The sequence below is a fragment of the Carcharhinus amblyrhynchos genome, chromosome 11 (assembly GCF_965287045.1).
Source record: "Carcharhinus amblyrhynchos chromosome 11, sCarAmb.v2.hapA, whole genome shotgun sequence".
Classification (NCBI taxonomy): domain Eukaryota; kingdom Metazoa; phylum Chordata; class Chondrichthyes; order Carcharhiniformes; family Carcharhinidae; genus Carcharhinus; species Carcharhinus amblyrhynchos.
The window spans coordinates 27801990-27818976 of NC_137334.1; the positions used below are offsets into that span (position 1 = coordinate 27801990).

General features: G+C 42.9%; 1 protein-coding gene across 1 annotated transcript in view; it reads left to right on the plus strand.

Annotated features, from left to right (window-relative positions):
- The window catches only part of pgap1 (post-GPI attachment to proteins inositol deacylase 1), a 189298-nt gene that overhangs the window by 29184 nt on the left and 143127 nt on the right, over positions 1-16987 (plus strand). The window contains exons 6-7 of the mRNA XM_080198351.1: positions 2308-2360; positions 12529-12595. Coding sequence (XP_080054477.1) covers positions 2308-2360; positions 12529-12595 — 120 coding nt within the window. The remainder of the gene's footprint in view (positions 1-2307; positions 2361-12528; positions 12596-16987) is intronic.

The following is a 16987-nucleotide window of genomic DNA, read 5'->3' on the forward strand; positions in this document are numbered from 1 at the left end:
TCTCTGCTCAGCAACTCTGCATTGTCCTGTGTCGTGAAAATCTTGGAGAATGCTTACCTGAAGACCAAGGCCGAATGCCCGTGACCGCTGAAGTGTTCTCCAACAGGAAGAGAACGCTCTTGCCTGGTGATTGTCGAGCGGTGTTCATTCATCCGTTGTCGTAGCGTCTGCATGGTCTCCCCAGTGTACCATGCCTCTGGATGTCCTTTCCTGCCTTTGTTGTAAATTGAGTTTGTGTCTTTATATGTCCTGTTTGTGAACAGAACTCCTACTTACCTGATGAAGGAGCAGCACTTTGGAAACTAGTGGTTTGTGCTACCAAATAAACCTGTTGGACTTTAATGTGGTGTTGTGAGACTTCTTACAGTGTTTACCTCAGTCCATTGCTGGTATCTCCACATTTTGGACTCAGCCAGCTCAATCAATGACACTACCAAGCCATACTTGGCGCTGAATGATTGCACCTTTGTAAAGACCTTGATTCCTTCAGCGTGTCCTCCCTATGTGGTGGGGAGGGACTGATTCATCAGTTTGAGATGAATGTGGGTCATAAAAAGCTCCCTTGGTTTGTTTAGACTTAAAGCTGTGGCATTTTTATAGAGTTCACAATCAATGTTCATTACTTCTACCCATGATTTCAGATATATCTATTCAGCATGTGGAATAGCAATCACCCAGGGATTATGATAGAGGAGTCTGGAATTTTGACTCCAAGGTATCACATTTTGAGTGTGACTTCGCCAGTTGTTGTTTGAATTGTCTGTGGGACAGCTCTATTAAATTAGATACCAGTCTCCAGATATTAATGAGAAGGGCAGTCTTAGGTTGAGTGGTCTAATATTATTGAATCATGTCCTGATTTTATTTCTGATTTGTTGATGTTGGGGAGAAGTCAGAAGATTTTTTCTATACGTGGACATTAGGATGTGACGTGTCTGAGATAGTTATTGAGACACAAATTAGGGTATCAATAAAAATGTAATGGGAAAGGACAAGGGAAAATGGGATTAGTATAGGTGTTGAAGACTTGAACTGGTATAGGCATGACCTTATAGCTTTTGGTGCTGAAACTTGATTTGATGCTCATAGAGAAAATCGTAGCATCCCCACAGTGCGGAAGGAAGCCATTTGGCCCATCGAGTCTGCAACAGTAACAATCCCACCTAGACTCTATCCCCTTAGACCCACATATTTACCCTGCTAATCCCTTTGATGCTAAGGGACAATTTACCATAGCCAATCAATCTAATCCACACATCTTTGGATTGTGGGAGGAAACTGGAGCATGTGGAGGAAACCCATGGAGACACAGGGGGAACGTGCAAACTTCACACAGTCACCTGATGCCGGAATAGAACTGGGACCCTGGAGCTGTGAGGCAGGAGTGCTAACCACTGTGCTATCCATGATATTTTAAGAACTTCAATGATCTAAATTTAATTATTTGGTTAGTGATTTTAATATTTGGAGACTAAGAAAGTATGTAAATACTTGCAAGTGCTGGCACAAGTCAGGAGTTCCATTGCACTGACTAATTGGGGTACACAGCTTTCTTTGAAGCCTTTGAACATGTTGCAGCTCCTTCTGCGTGCCAGGAGTTTTTTTGTGGAGAGAAATAGTCTGCTGGCAATGTGACTTTTTTAATGATATGAAAATAGGTAGACTGGAAATACAAAAAGTAGCCAGTATTTTGGGGAGGGTTTCTGCAAAGCAATTTTCCATTCAAAACGTGGCACAGTCTTTCAGTTTCACACCATATTTTGTGGAGGGATGCTGAAAATCTGAAAAATTTCTCAACTGTTCTATACAGTTGAAGCAAATTTTGGGTTATTAATACTTTCTCTGATTTCTATAAAATTACTGTGTTGGGAGATAGCTATAGCTTCATGTTGTTCATTCCAGTTTCATTTCATTTCCCTGACTATACTAGTTACAATTTTGACCATGGAAGTTTCAGTACATTATAAACAAAATATCTCCTCATTGATTCTGGGCAAAAATAGAAATATAATGTGCACGTAAATCATTATCTGGCTGCCTGTAAGGTGTTCTGTGAAGAGAATGTTTTACCTGCTAATTTTACGTGGGAGTAATTAAGTTGCTCTTTTCAACCTGTTGCTCACTATTCGATGGCCACAGGATAGATGCTTTGCAGTTTTTCACAAGGCAATTTATTGAGCTCAGGAGATGTACCAAACATTGAATATTTCTTGGTGGGGAACAGTGAGTAGTGCTGCAGCTTTAGATAGGCATTTAATAAAGCCTTCGAAGGTAGACAGAACAATCTGACCATGCTTTTTATTTCAGACATCAGCTGTCCCAAGGGCATGGCTCTCGACAGATCACCTCTGCATAGTTTGGTAAGTATAAAGAAAGACTGCTTACTGCCAGGTTATTATGTGAATATATTGTGTTACAGATAGGGGAGCGAAGAAACCTGAAATCTATTTTCTTGATGTCTGTAAGCAGCGAGGTGTTTTATTGTTGAAATAGGCTGTGCAACATTTCTCCAAATCCTTAGTTTTGAAAGGTCAGTCTTTAAAGTGACTTGTCACAAACTCTTTTCAGAATTAAATCAGAAGAATTGTTTATTCATACATTCAAAGCCAGAGAATGGTCGTAACTTCATATATACAAACAAGCGCTCAATAAGAAGATAGGAAAGAGTTTTTACAGCCGTGGGTAACTTGCAAAGAAAAAGAAACACAGATATAGATATCAGTTCATGTGATTGCTGGAGTCTGGAAAATCAGAGTTCTTATGTATTCCATCACGGAAGAGTTACAGTTCAGGAGGTTCAGCTAGCTGAATAAGAAGCTGCAGAATTCTTTCAAAGATGTGACACAACAAGATGTGGTTGGTCTACAGAGACTTGATTTGCTTGGCAGACAATGGCCGAAATCTTCTAGTGAAACAGTCTTCGTGGAAGCTAAGATTCAATGCGGACTGTTTATCAGCCTGAAGTTCTGCTGTGGCGTTTGCAGGTTAAACAAAAGACTGACTTGAGAGTCTAGAAATGTAACCAAATTTTCCAGAAGCTTAGGTTATATGATGTTGCCAACTAGTACATCAGTAGCAGGCTAATGAGCAGTTTCTATGCCTCTGGTCAAAATCCACTGTTCACCTTCAGAGGTAGATGATAACTGTTGGTTTTGATCTTTTGTTATTGGATCAGATTGGGGAGACAAATTATGGTCCCTGATTTTGTTGATTGAGGACACGTTACAATGAGAGTGGTGAAATTCCACAAGGCTGAGTTGAGCTTTTGTCCTGTAACTGTGATTGGAAATTTCCAGAAACTGTAGCCAACTCATGAATTAAATGACCTGCAGCAGCCATCTTTTGGTTCAGCAAAGCCCATTTTTTTAAATAAGCAAAAAAGTGAGATTTGATTTTAAACAATTTATTATCTTTTTCATATCTTTAGGGACGTGACAACAGAAAGAAAGGTTCAAAAGAATCAAGTGTCACCCCTCCAGTTACTATTACTGGTTGCATTGCCATCAGCATCACTCAATCTATATCAGACTTCAGAAATGGAGGAAATCCGTTTAGGTTAAGGTAGCTTCATTTGTTGCTCTTTGCTCAAGAGACCTATTCGTGAGAGTCATATTCTTCGACTTCCACGTATGAAGTGGCTATCAGGTGTCACTGTGGGTTGTTATTTTCAGTGTTAGCATCCATTGCCAAGCTGCTACAGCCACTGATCATCGTGTGATGCACACTGCCCTTTAGCTGATGTCACCGTTTCCCACTGCTGTTGGCTAGGTGTCTCAAGTGTGAAAATTTAAGTTTTTGGGCTTTGCTAACATTCCTGAAGTGGGTCTTTGGCTGTCCAACTGGTTTTCTGGTTGTAGTAGTTCACATTCAGAAAATCCTTGGCACTGCTTTCACTTTCTCTTCTGTGAATGTGCCCAGGCCAGCAAAATCACTTCTACTTGGTGTGTCAACTTTCCTGGGAGATTTGTCTTTGAGGGGCCTGCCGCATTTGGGATTTTGTTCTTCCAAGAGATACCCAGATTGAACTGAAAACATCAAAGGTGAAATTCATTGAACTTCCTTTCTTGAAGATGGATGTTGCCCCTGTTTCACAACCATACAACAAGGTGCTGAGAATACAGGATTCATAAACCAGTATCTTGGTCTGAAGAGTTTCTCCATATATATTTCATGAATCAGCCAAAAGTGGCAGTTGCTTTCTCTATGTGTGTGTCAAGTTCTGCATCGAAAGCAGAACTATCTGGATTGACTGGGACCGTGGATCCATTGTAGCAGGATTTGCTAACCACTTCCAGCAAGGTGTTATTTCTTGTGAGCAAAGGCAGAGATGTGACATCCTGCTGCATGACCATGGATTTCTTGATGCATACATTTAGTAATGGAGAACATATGACAGGCATGAGAGAAATTATCCATGTATCTTTGTTGCTCAGTTGCTGTGTGAGTGACTAGCACAGTATCATAAGAGTACAGGAGTTTCCTGACCAAGATGTGCCATATTTTTGTCTTCACTTTCAGTCTGGATGCTAATTGTCTAACCCTAGCATGCAGATAAACTGCTTCCATATCTGTTGAGAAAACTAGGAGCATAAAGGAAAAAAAACAATTTGGAGGCTAGGGCACAGTCTGTCCTACTCCATTCTTGACCCTGAAACTGGCAGAAGTGGTCAAGTCAAATTGTGCAGTACGGTGCATGTTATCATGAAAGGAGCAGGTGAAGCGGAGGAGCTTTGGACAGCGAACTTTTCCCAGAAAGCAGAGTCCTGCCCTGCTGATGATGTTGAATGCTTTCTTGACACTAATGCAAGTAACATAAAGAAGTATCTCTTACAGCAAGCATATGGAAAAGATCATGTCCACTATAGATCTGTCAACATGGAACCACAGTGTCCTTCTGGATGCACTCAGTTTGCAATTTGATGGTTTTTTTAAGCATGACTGCAGTGAAGGCTTTCTCAGTGACACTGAGGAATGAAATGGCTTTGCAGCTGTTGCCTCTGTCACCTTTATTTTTGTGCAAACTGATCATTTTTGTGTCAAGCTTGTCTTTTGGATCCTACCATCCAACAGAGAAGGTGAAGATCACAAGACCCGTCTGTTCACTCGTCCTTTTGGGAAGGAAATCTGCCATCCCTATCTGCTCTGGCCTACATGTGACTTCAGAGCCATAGCAATGTGGTGGATTTTTGACCTGTTAGACCATTCTGAAAGCAGTTAAATAGTTGTATCAAACCACAAAGTCTCAAAAATAAAGGAAGCAGATGGACCACCTGACATTGACCTAGGTGCAAGAAATGACAATGGCAAACTCAGGCTTGTTGGCGCTTCAAAGTCCTCCTTACTAACATCTGGGGAGCCTGTGCCAAAATTGGGAGAGCTGCCTCACAAACTAGTCAAGCAACAGCCTGACAATGTCCTCCTCCAGAATTGTACTTTAGAGATAATGTCCCAGACACTATTATCACGTTCCTGGATATGTTCTGTCCCACCAGCAAGACAGATCCAGCAGAGGCGGTTGCACAGGTGGTATACGGTTGGGAGGGAGTTGCCCTGGGAGGAGTCAAGATTGACTCTACTACATGGCATCAGGTTAAACATGGATAAGGAAACCGCCTGCCACTTAACAGGGACCTTCATCCCCTCAGGTACAGAATCAATTCTCCTCCATGTTGAATACTACTTGGAGGAATCACTGAGGGTTGCAAGGGCGCAGAATGTACTTGTGTAGGGGACTTTACCACTAAGAGCAGCTCGATAGCACCACAGCAGATTGAGATGACCATTCCCTAAAGGAAGTAGCTGCCAGACTGGGCCTGCAGCATGTAGTGAGTGAACCAACAAGAAGGAAAAACATACTTGACCTCATCCTCGCCAACCTGCCTGTTGCAAATGCATCTGCCCATGACCATATCGGTAGCAGTAAGCAACTCATACTACTTGTGAAGACAAAGTTCTATCTTCATGTTGAGGATGTGCTCCATGTTATTTTGTGGCCAAAAAAATGTGCTAAATGGGATAGATTTCAGACAGATCTAGCAACTCAAGGTTGGACAACCATGAGGTGCTGCGGTTTGTTAGCAGCAGAATTGTGCTCAATCGTAATCTATAAACTTATGGCTTGGCATATTCCCCTCTCCCATTACCATCAAGCAAGGGGATCAACCTTGGTTCAATGAAGAGTGCAGGAGGGCATGCCAGGAATAGCACCAGGCGTACCCAAAAATGAGGTATCAACATTGTGATGCTGTATCACAAGACCACTTGCCTGCCCAGCAACAGAAGCAAAGAGTGATAGTCAGATCTAAGCTTTGCAATCCTGCCAGCTATGAACAGTGCTGGAAAATGAAACAACTCACTGTGGGAGGAGGCTCCACAGTGTCCCCATCCCTAATGATGGGGGAGCCCAGCACATTGATGTAAAAGATGAGGTTGAAGCAGTTGCAACTATCTTCAGCCAGAAGTGCCAAGTGAGTGATCCAGCTTGGCCTTCTCTGGGAACCCCAGCATTATAGATGCTAGCTTTCAGCCAATTTGATTTATTCCATGTGATATGACAGCAGTCTGGCAATACTACTGAAGACTTGTGTTCCAGAACTTGCTGCACACCTAACCAAGCCCTTCCAGCACAACTATAGGACTGGCACCTACCTAACAATATGGAAAATTGTCCAGATGTGTCCTGTACACAAAATGCAGGACAAATCCAACTTGGCCAATTACCGCTGCATCAATCTACACTCCGTCATCAGTAAAGAAATGGAACTAATGAAGCAGCACTTACTTAGCAATAACATATTTGCTGATGCTCAGTTTGGCTTCTACCAAGGCTCACTCAGCTCCTGACCTCATTACAGCCCTCGTTCAAGAATGGACAAAAGAGCTCAACTCCAGAGGTGAGGTGAGAGTGACTGCCCTTGACATTTAGGCTGCATTTGACCTAGTAAGGCATCAAGGAGTCCCAGCAAAACTGGGAATCGGAGGAAAAATCCCCACTTATTGGAGTCATACCTTTCACGAAGGAAGGCAGCTGTAGTTGTTGAAGGTCAATCTCGGTTCCAAGATGTCATGCAGGACTTCTGCAGGGTAGAGTCCTAGGCTTGACCAACTTTAGCTGCTTCATCAATGACCTGCTTCCCATCATAAGGTCCGATGTGGGTATGTTCGCTGATAATAACAGAACGTTCAGTACCAATCCCAACAGTTCGAATACTGAAGCAGTCCATGTCCAAACGCAGCAGGACCTGGCAATATCTGGGCTTGGGCTGACAAGTGGCAAGTAACATACATGCCACACATGTGCCAGGCAACAACCATCTCTGAGAATCTAACCATCAGCCTTTGACATTCAGTGACATTGCCATTGCTGAATCCCCTGCTATCAACAACCTGGGAGCTCCTAGCGACCAGAAACTTAATTGGACTAGCCATGTAAACACTGACTACAAGAGATGATCAGAGGGTAGGAATTCTGCAGCGAGTAACTTGCCTCTGACTTCCTAAAGCTTGTCCACGATCTATAAGTCAGGAGTATGATGGAATACCCTCCTCTGGCTGAGTGCTGCTCCAAAGCACAAAATAAGCTTGGCATCATGCAGGATAAAACAGCCTGCTTGATTGGTGTCTCATCAACCAACGTTCACTCCCTCCCCATCAACGCACAGTACTAGCAGTGTGTACCATTTATAGATGTACTGCAGGAACTCACCAAAGCCCCTTAGACAGCACCTTCCAAACCCATGACCGCTATCATCTAGAAGGACAAGGGCAGCAGATACCATCACCATCTTGTCAAGGGCAGTTGGGGATGGGCAATAAGTGCTGGCCTAGCCAGTGATGCCCTTATCCCTTGAATAAATAAAAAATGGTGTGGCAGCAGTTCGACAGGCACTTGTGTACCGTGGAATTGCCAATATCAGCAGTGGCAATTCTGTGTCTCTCTACATGACTTTCTAAGACACATTCTAGGTAATTTCAATGAAATCTTGGGTTGCACAGAAATTGATGCTGTGGTCATCATGGGGTGGGCTAGATCAGCACAGAACAATGGCTTCTTGAACTTTGTGCCGAGAATGAACTCTGTATCAGCAACAGGGTTTTCAGGGTACATATTGCCCCACACTATCATGGTGTCATCTGAGATCTGGCTGTTGACACCAACTTCACCAGGTTATCACCAGAAGCCTGGCATTTTCCATGCCCACACTTGCCTCCGTGCAGATTGTGACACTGACCACTCTTGAAAGCAGCGCGGTGATGCAAACTGGAAGTTTCACAGATCCTGAAACAATGTCCACCACACACAACAGCATCCCTGATGCAAGAAATGGCATGGTGGCACAGTGATTAATACTTTTGCCCCTCAGCACCAGGGACCCGGGTTCAATTCCAGCCTTGGATTACTTTGTGTGTGGAGTTCCCTGTGTCTGCGTGGTTTTCCTCTGGATGCTCCAGTTTTTTTCCACAGTCCAAAAATGTGCAGGTTAGGTTGATTGGCCATGCTAAATTAACCCTAATGTCAGGGATTAGCAGGGTAAATATGAGTGGTTACGGGATGGGGGCATGGGTGGGATTGTGGTCGATACAGATTTGATGGGCTGAATGGCCTCCTCCTTCAATGTAGGGATTCTATGATTATGAAATGATGTCAAGAATCAGTAATAAAAGGAACAAAATTAAAAAGTAACTAGTTTTTGAAAAAGCAATGGGAAGTCCCTTACCAGTAACTAAGGAATCAAGTTGCCAGTATTGATGTAAAGACTGCTAGTCAGTGCAAAGATTGATTTAAGGGGACATGACTTTTCCAAATTACCCCTCACACAAGACTCCAGAATGTTGCAGCTCCTTATGGTGTAATCATAATTGACAACCAGTTTTTATGTTGTTGCATTGCTTGTTTTGGTGTATTAATTTTAAAGAATTTTTTCTCTCCACTCAAATGACGTACATGGTTTTAAAAAAAAGAGCAATTAGAAATTTTTGATCCACTTATTTCATAGTCATTGGGGTTTACAGTATGGAAACAGGCCCTTCAGCCCAATGTGCCCATGCTGCCCCTTTTGTTTTTAACCACTAAGCTAGTTCCAATTGCATGCGTTTGACCCATATTCCTCTATAGCCATTTTACCCATGTAAAGAAAATTGTACCTGCTTCTATTACTACCTCTGGCAGCTTGTTCCAGACACTTACCGCCCTTTGTTTGAAAGAATTGCCCCTCTAGATCCTTTTGTATCTCTCCCCTCTCACCTTAAACCTATGCCCTCTAGTTTTTGACTCCTCTATCTTTGGGACAAGATATTGACCATCTAGCTAATCTATGCCACTCATAATTTTATAGACCTCTATAACATCACCCTTTAGCCATCTGTGCTTCAGAGAAAAAAGTCCTAGTTTGTCCAGCCTCTCATAACTCGAACCATCAAGCCCTAATAGTATCCATGTAATTTTTTCTGCACTCTTTATAGTTTAATAATATCCTTTTATAACACGGTGATCAGAACTGTGTACAGTATTCCAAGTGTGACCTTACCATGTCTTGTACAACTTCAAGACATCCCAACTCCTATATTCAATATTCTGACCAATGAAACCAAGCATGCTGAATGCTGCCTTCACCACCCTGTCCACCTGTGACTCCACTTTCAAGGAGCTATGAACCTCTAGGCCTAGATCTCTTTATAACATTTCCCAACACCCTACCACTAACTGAGTAAGCCCTGACCTGGTTCAATCTACCAAAATGCATCATCTCACATTTGTTTAAATTAAACTCCATCTCCCATTCGTCAGCACATTGGCCCAACTGATCATGGTCCCTTTGCAATCTGAGATAACCATCTTCACTGTTCACTGCCACTAATCTTGGTGTCATCTGCAAACATACTAATCATGCCTCCTAAATTCTCATCCAAATCGTTAATATAAATGACAAATAACAGTCGATCCAGCAATGATCCCTGATACACACCACTGGTCACAGGCCTCCAGTTTGAAAAACGATCCTCTACAACCACCCTCTCTCTTTTGTCATTTGGCTACCTCACCCTGGATCCCATGAAACTTAACCTTAGGCACCAACCTATCATGTGGCACCTTGTTAAAAGCTTTGCTAAAGTCTATGTAGATAACATCAACTGCACTGCCCTCTTCTTGGTTACCCTTCAAAACACTCAAATTTGAGAAACATGATTTTTCACTCAAGAAGCCATGCTAACTATCGCTACTTCTTGCCTCTCTAAATGACTGTAAATCCTGTCTCAGAATATCTTCTAATAGCTTACCACTACAGATGTGAGGCTCACAGGCCTGTAATTCCCAAGCTTTTCCCTGGACCCTTTTAAACAACGGCACTACATTTGCTACCCTTCAGCCATCAGCTGTGGCTGTCGGTGATTCAAATATCTCTGCTAGGGGATCTGCAATTTCTTCCCTAGCCTCTCACGATGTCCTGGAGTACACTTCGTCAGGTTCTGGGGATTTATCTACCCTGATGCGCTTTAGGACTTCCAGCAGCACCTTCTCTCTCTGTTATATGTACACTCCTCAAAACATCACTATTTATTTCCCCAAGTTCTCTAACATAAATGCTTTCTCAACAGTAAATGCTGATGAGAAATATTCATTTAGGATCTCGCCTATCTCTTGTGGATCCGTACATAGATGACTTCGTTGATCCTTAACAGGCCCTACCCTCTTGCTAGTTATTCTTTTGCCCTTTATGTATTTGTGGAATCTATTTGGATTCTCCTTTGCCTCATCTGCCAAAGCAATCTTGTGTTCCCCTCTTGTCCTTTTGATTTCTCTCTTAACTCTACTCCTATACCCTCTATATTTTTCAAGGGATCCACTTGATCCCAGCTGTCTATGCATGCCATGTGCCTCATTTTTGCTCTTGATATTCTTGGCCTGAATATCCTGAGTCTTCCAGAGTTCCCTACTTCTACTAGCCTTGTTCGTCTCTCTAAGAGGAATATGCTTACCCTGAACCCTGATAAATACATTTTTGAAAACCACCTACTTACCAGATGTCCCTTTGCCTTCCCACAGATTCTCCCAATTAACTTTTGAAAGTTCCTGCCTGACCAAAATTGACCTTGCCCCAATTTAGAATTTTAACTTTTGGACTAGATCTATCATTTTCCATAGCTATCTTAAAACTAATAGAATTATGCTTACTGGTCCCAAAGTGATCTCTCACTAACACTTCTGTCACTTGCCCTTCCTATTTCCCAGGAGGAGGTCACGTTTTGCCCCCTCTCCAGTCGAGCCATCCACATACTGAATGAGAAATTCCTCCTGAATAACTCAACAAATTTCTCTCCATCCAACCCTTTAATACTATGGCTGTCCCAGTCAATGTTGGGAAAGTTAATGTCCCCTATTACCTCCTATTTTTCTTGAAGCTATCTGTAATCTCCTTACATTGGCTGAGTGAGTGGGCGAGGACCTGCAGATGGAGTATAACGTTAGCAAATGTGAGGTTATCCACTTTGATAGAAATAATAGTAGGAGGGAATATTATTTAAAGGGTGAAAAGCTGCAGCATGCTACTGTGCAGAGGGACCTGGGGGTTCTTGTGCACGAATCGCAAAAACTCACTCTGCAGGTGATCAAGAAGGCGAATGGAATGTTGGCCTTATATAGCGAGGGGGATAGAATATGAAAGCAGGGAGGTCTTGCTACAACTGTACAAGGCACTGGTGAGGCTGCAACTGGAGTACTGTGTGCAGGTTTGGTCCCCTTATTTGCGAAAGGATATATTGGTCCTGGAGGGAGTACAGAGAAGGTTCACCAGGCTGATACCGGAGATGAGGGGGTTGGACTAAGAAGAGAGACTAAATAGACTGGGTCTGTACTTGTTGGAGTTTAGAAGGCTGAGGGGGGATCTTATAGAGACTTACAAGATAATGAAGGGGCTAGATAGGGTAGAGGTGGAGAGATTCTTTCTGCTTAGAGAGGAAAACAAAACTAGAGGGCACAGCCTCAAAATAAGGGGGGGTGCAGTTGAGGAGGAACTTCTTCACTCAAAGGGTGGTGAGTCTCTAGAATTCTCTGCCCATTGAAGTGGTGGAGGCTACCTCGTTGAATATATTTAAGTCAACTTTAATTCCCTTGTCTATCAGAAATCTATCTACCCGTGACTTAAACATATTCAAGGTTATGGGGAGAAAGTGGGAAAGTGGAACTGATCCACTTCACATCAGCCATGATCTTATTGAATGGTGGGGCAGGCTTGAAGGGCTAGATAGCCTACTCCTGCTCCTATTTCTTGTGTTCTTATGTTCTTGCATATTTGCTCCTCAATTTCCTGCTGACTGTTTGGGGGTCTATAGTGCACCCCTGTCAGTGATTTCCCCCTTATTTCTGAATTTTACTCACACTGACTTCAGATTTAGTTTTATTTTCCTTGTAAATATGTTTATTGTAAACCTTCTGCTTTGCAAAACTTATTGTTCAGATATGAATTGAAACCTAATTGACTTTGTGATAACAAGATACACGATACTGACTGCTTTTCTTTGTTTGTGCAGGTGTAAAGAACTGGTCCTAGCCACTGTCAGAGCATTTTTTGATCTTGTTGATCATCAGACAAATCAGGTAGACTTAATTTTATGTGAATAGTTATATTCAGTATCCATGATTGTTATATGGGATTTCTTGATCAATAGATATTTGGATAATTACTATGGATGTTGGTGTATAAGTCAACTCTTGAAGCTTCAAAAGTCCTTCCAAAATCGGGGTCAACTTATAAGCCGAGTATAAAAGTGAATGACTGGTGTGGGTATGAGTGGTCGCCCCTTGAAAGTGTTATTGGCTTCTGACGCAAAGAGTGACTGTGTCTTAAACTTCAGAATTAATCCATAATGCACATCAAGATACTTCCAAGGCTTCCTTTGGGTCTTAGCATCTCATAATTATCCATTTCTTTTTCTGTTTGTTTTGTATTTTTCCATTTACCTCCTGTGGCAAGTACTTGTACTCCACGTAGAGTTTCTCCATTGTGAAAATTCAGTGTGGACAAATCGTGATCAGAACCTTTGTTTCAAAAGCAGTGGGATTATTGATCAGTTTCTGATCCTGTTATTTGAAGGATGAATGTTGGTTGTGATATCAGGAAAATTTCCTATTTTTTTTATTCCTAACACAGGATTGTTAAAAGTTAATTGAGCCACTATGACAGAGTGGTATAGATTAATGCATCTGATTATAGACTAGGCTTTTGTTTAATATTGCATCAAAAGGCACCATCGTGACAGGACATTAATACTTAGAACTAAAGACACAGATACATAGGCCTTGGGAACAGGAGTAGGCCATTCAGCTCTTTGAAACTGCTCTGTCATTCCGTAGGATTGTGGCAGATCCGTTTACGGAGTCCCTATTCTTCTGTTCCCATCCTACTGGTGTATTTGCCTAGATGCCCTTCAAATGCTGCCATTGTACCTGCACCCACCACCTGCCCAGGCAGCACGTTCCAGATGTTTACCACCCTCTGTGTATAAAAAAAAAACTGCCTTACACATCTCTAAACTTTTCCCCACGCACTTTAAATCTATGTCCCCAAGTACTTGACTTTTCTACCCTTGGATAGTCAGATGTTCTTTCCTATCTTTCCATGCCACTTGTAACCTTGTGAACCTCTATCAGGTCACTCCTCAACCTCCATCATTCCATGAGAACAAACTGAGTTTATCCAATCTCTCCTCATAGCCAATACCCTCCAGACCTGGCAACATCCTGATAAAGCTCTTCTGCACCCTCTCCAAAGCATCCACATCCTTCTGGTAGTGTGATGACCAGAATTGTACACGATATTCCAAATGAGGCCTGACTAAGGTTCTGTGCAGCTGCAACATGACCTGCCAATTTTTGCACTCAGTGCCCTCAAGGCAAGCATGTGTACGCCGCCTTGACTACCATATCCACCTGCATTGCCACTTTCAGTGATCGGTGAACATGTAGGTCTTGATTCCCCCTGCTAGTCAATACTACTGAGGGTTCTGTGATTTAGTTTTGGCCTTTCAAAATGCATTATCTCTCGTTTATCCGGATTAAACTCCATCTACCATTCTCCACCCAAGTCTTCAACCAGTCTTTATCTTTTTGTATGCTCTGACAATCCTTTTCACTATCCACAACCCCATCAATTTTTGTCATCTGCGATTAGACCCAGCTACGTTTTGCTTCCAGTGAACAACGAAGGACCCAGAACTGATCTGATCCCTGAACATCGCTAGTCACAGCCTTCCATTCAGAAAAGCACCCCTTCTATGTCCAAACCAGACCACTGACATACGGCTAACCTCCCTTTCTTGGATTATCCTTGATGTCCTTCTTAAACAATGGAACGACATTGGCTACAGGTGAAGTTCCAGAGGACTGGAGGATAGCCAACGAGGATACAAAGATTTCTGTCGCGGTCCCAGCAATTTCCACCCTTGCCTTCCTCCGAATTCTGGGGTAGATGCTATTTGTTCTTTGAGACTTACCTAATTTAATGCCTTTTAAGACACCACCACCTTTTTGATACCAATATGACCCAGAATATCTACGCGACCTTCCCTAGGTTCCTCATCCACCAAGTCCTTCTCTTTGGTAAGTACTGAGGCAAAGTATTCATTTAGTATCTCACCCATTTCATTTGGTTCCATGCATAGATTCCCATCACTACCCTTGATTGAACCAACCCTTTCCCTGGCTACCCTGTTGCACTTTACATATGTATAAAATGCATTAGGGTTTTCTTCAACCCTGTTTGCCAAGGACTTTTCATGACTCCTTTTAGCCCTCTTAATTTATTCATCTGTCCTACCTAAGCCTTTTCAACCTTATGACTGCTTCCTTTTTTCTCTTGGAAAAGGCTCATAATATCCCTCGTTTGCCCGATATATGCCACACTTATCCTTCATCCTCATGGGTGTATGCCGGTCCTGAATTCCAATCAACTGACATTTGAAAGACTTCCACGTGTCAGATGTTGATTTACCCTCTCCCAATCTACACTGTCCAGATCCTACACTGTCCCCTCCCCCCCCAATGTAACACCTTCCCCTGAGGACCACTCTTGTCCTTATCCACAGTCAGCTTAAAACTTGTGGAATTATGATCACTGTTCCTGAACCACACTCCTACTAAAACTTTGATCACCTGGCTGGGCTCATCCCCCAATACCAGGTCTATTGTGGCTCCTTCCTGAGTTGAGCTACTTTGCTCAACTCCTGGATGCTCCTTACAAATTCCGCCCCATCCAAACCCTTAGCATTAAGTGAATCCCAGGCAATAGAGGGAAGGTTTAAAAACACCCACCACAACAATCCTGTTATTTTTGCATCTTTCCTGTTGTCTGATGTCTGTTTTGTTAGGAAGCTATTCATGAACGGCTGTAAGGCAAATAGAGTTGAGAGGGTTGGCTTACGAGGAGAGACTGGGTAAACTGGGAACTGTACTCATTAGAATTTAGATGAATGAGGGGGGAATCTCATATAAAATTATAAGATAGAAGCAGGGAGGTTGTTCCCACTGGCGGGTGAAACTAGGAACTGGGGGCATAGCCTCAAAATAAGGGCAGCAGGTTTAAGTGAATTGAGGAGGAACTTCTTCACCTCAAGGGTTGTGAATCTGTGGAATTCCCTGCCCAGTGAAACAACTGAGGCTACCTCGGTGAATGTTTTTAAGACAAAGATAAGTAGATTTTTGAACAGTAAAGGAATATTAAGGGTTTGGTGAGCAGCCAGGTAAGTGGAGCTGAGTTCACAGGAAGATCAGACATGATCTTATTTGAATGACAGAGCAGGCTCAAGGGGCCAAATGGCCTACTCCTGCTGCTAGGTCTTACGCTCCAATGAACAGAAATCCTGCCTGGAGGCTCCATCTATCTGGAAGCCTCTTCTGAGAATCAGTTGCAGAAGCACCCTTACTGTAAGGCTTTCCCTGGATCTCTGAAGGCCTAACATTTCTGGCTCTATAAACTACCTGATTTGTTGCTGGCGCCCAACAATGGGGACACTTACCTACCTCCATGCTTCAGCAGTACCCATCTGGGCAGCATGGTAACACAGTGGTTAGCACTGCTGCTTGACAGCTCCAGGGTCCTGGGTTCGATTCCTGGCTTAGGTCACTGTCTGTGTGGAGTTTGCACGTTCTCCTCGTGTCTGCATGGGTTTCCTCTAGGTACTCCGGTTTCCTCCCACAGTCCAAAGATGTGTGGGTTAGGTTGATTGGCCATGCTAAGAAATTGCCCCTTCGTGTCCAGGGATGCTTAGATCAGAGGGATTAGTGGGTATGATATGGGAGTAGGCCTGGGTGGGATTGTGTTCAGTGCAGACTCGATGGGCTGAAGGGCCTCTTTCTGCACTGTAGGGTTCTATGATTCATTCTATGATCTCTGCCCTGGATTTTTAACTGCTGGAAGGCCAGCAATTGGCCCTCCAGTCTTGAGTTCCTGTCTTCCAAGTTTAATTGGATGGGGCTCTGGCACATAGACAAATAATTGGACACTTCCTCTAAAATTGACTTCTGGGTCCAGTGCCACGTATGGGCTCCCAACTGCATTTCCTCCTGATGGCAGGATTGGGACCAATGAGTGAAAATTGTAAATGTCTCATGAACAATTATCTCTCACTGTTAGGTGGAAAAATCCAGTTTTCAATATTCAATATTGTTTAAAATTTAAGATGTTTTTAAATTTTTTTAAAAACGTATTTGGTCTCATGGAAAAGATGACAGAATTAGCTCAACAAGTGAGGATTCCCTTTTGTTTGGGCCACTGTTACAGTGCGAAGTATTATGCTTGCACCATGATGTTTCAGTGAATTTCTGGACAGGGTTCACCTTGGTTTTTTTTTGTAGCAGGTGTTGATGGGGTGAGGCTGGAGAATACTGCTCTGCCTCCTGTCCTGCAGCTCTCACAAAGATGATGAACATGTAGCTTAAAGCTACAAGAGGATGGTGCTATCAACACTGAAGTCCACTCCAATTGAGCGGCTG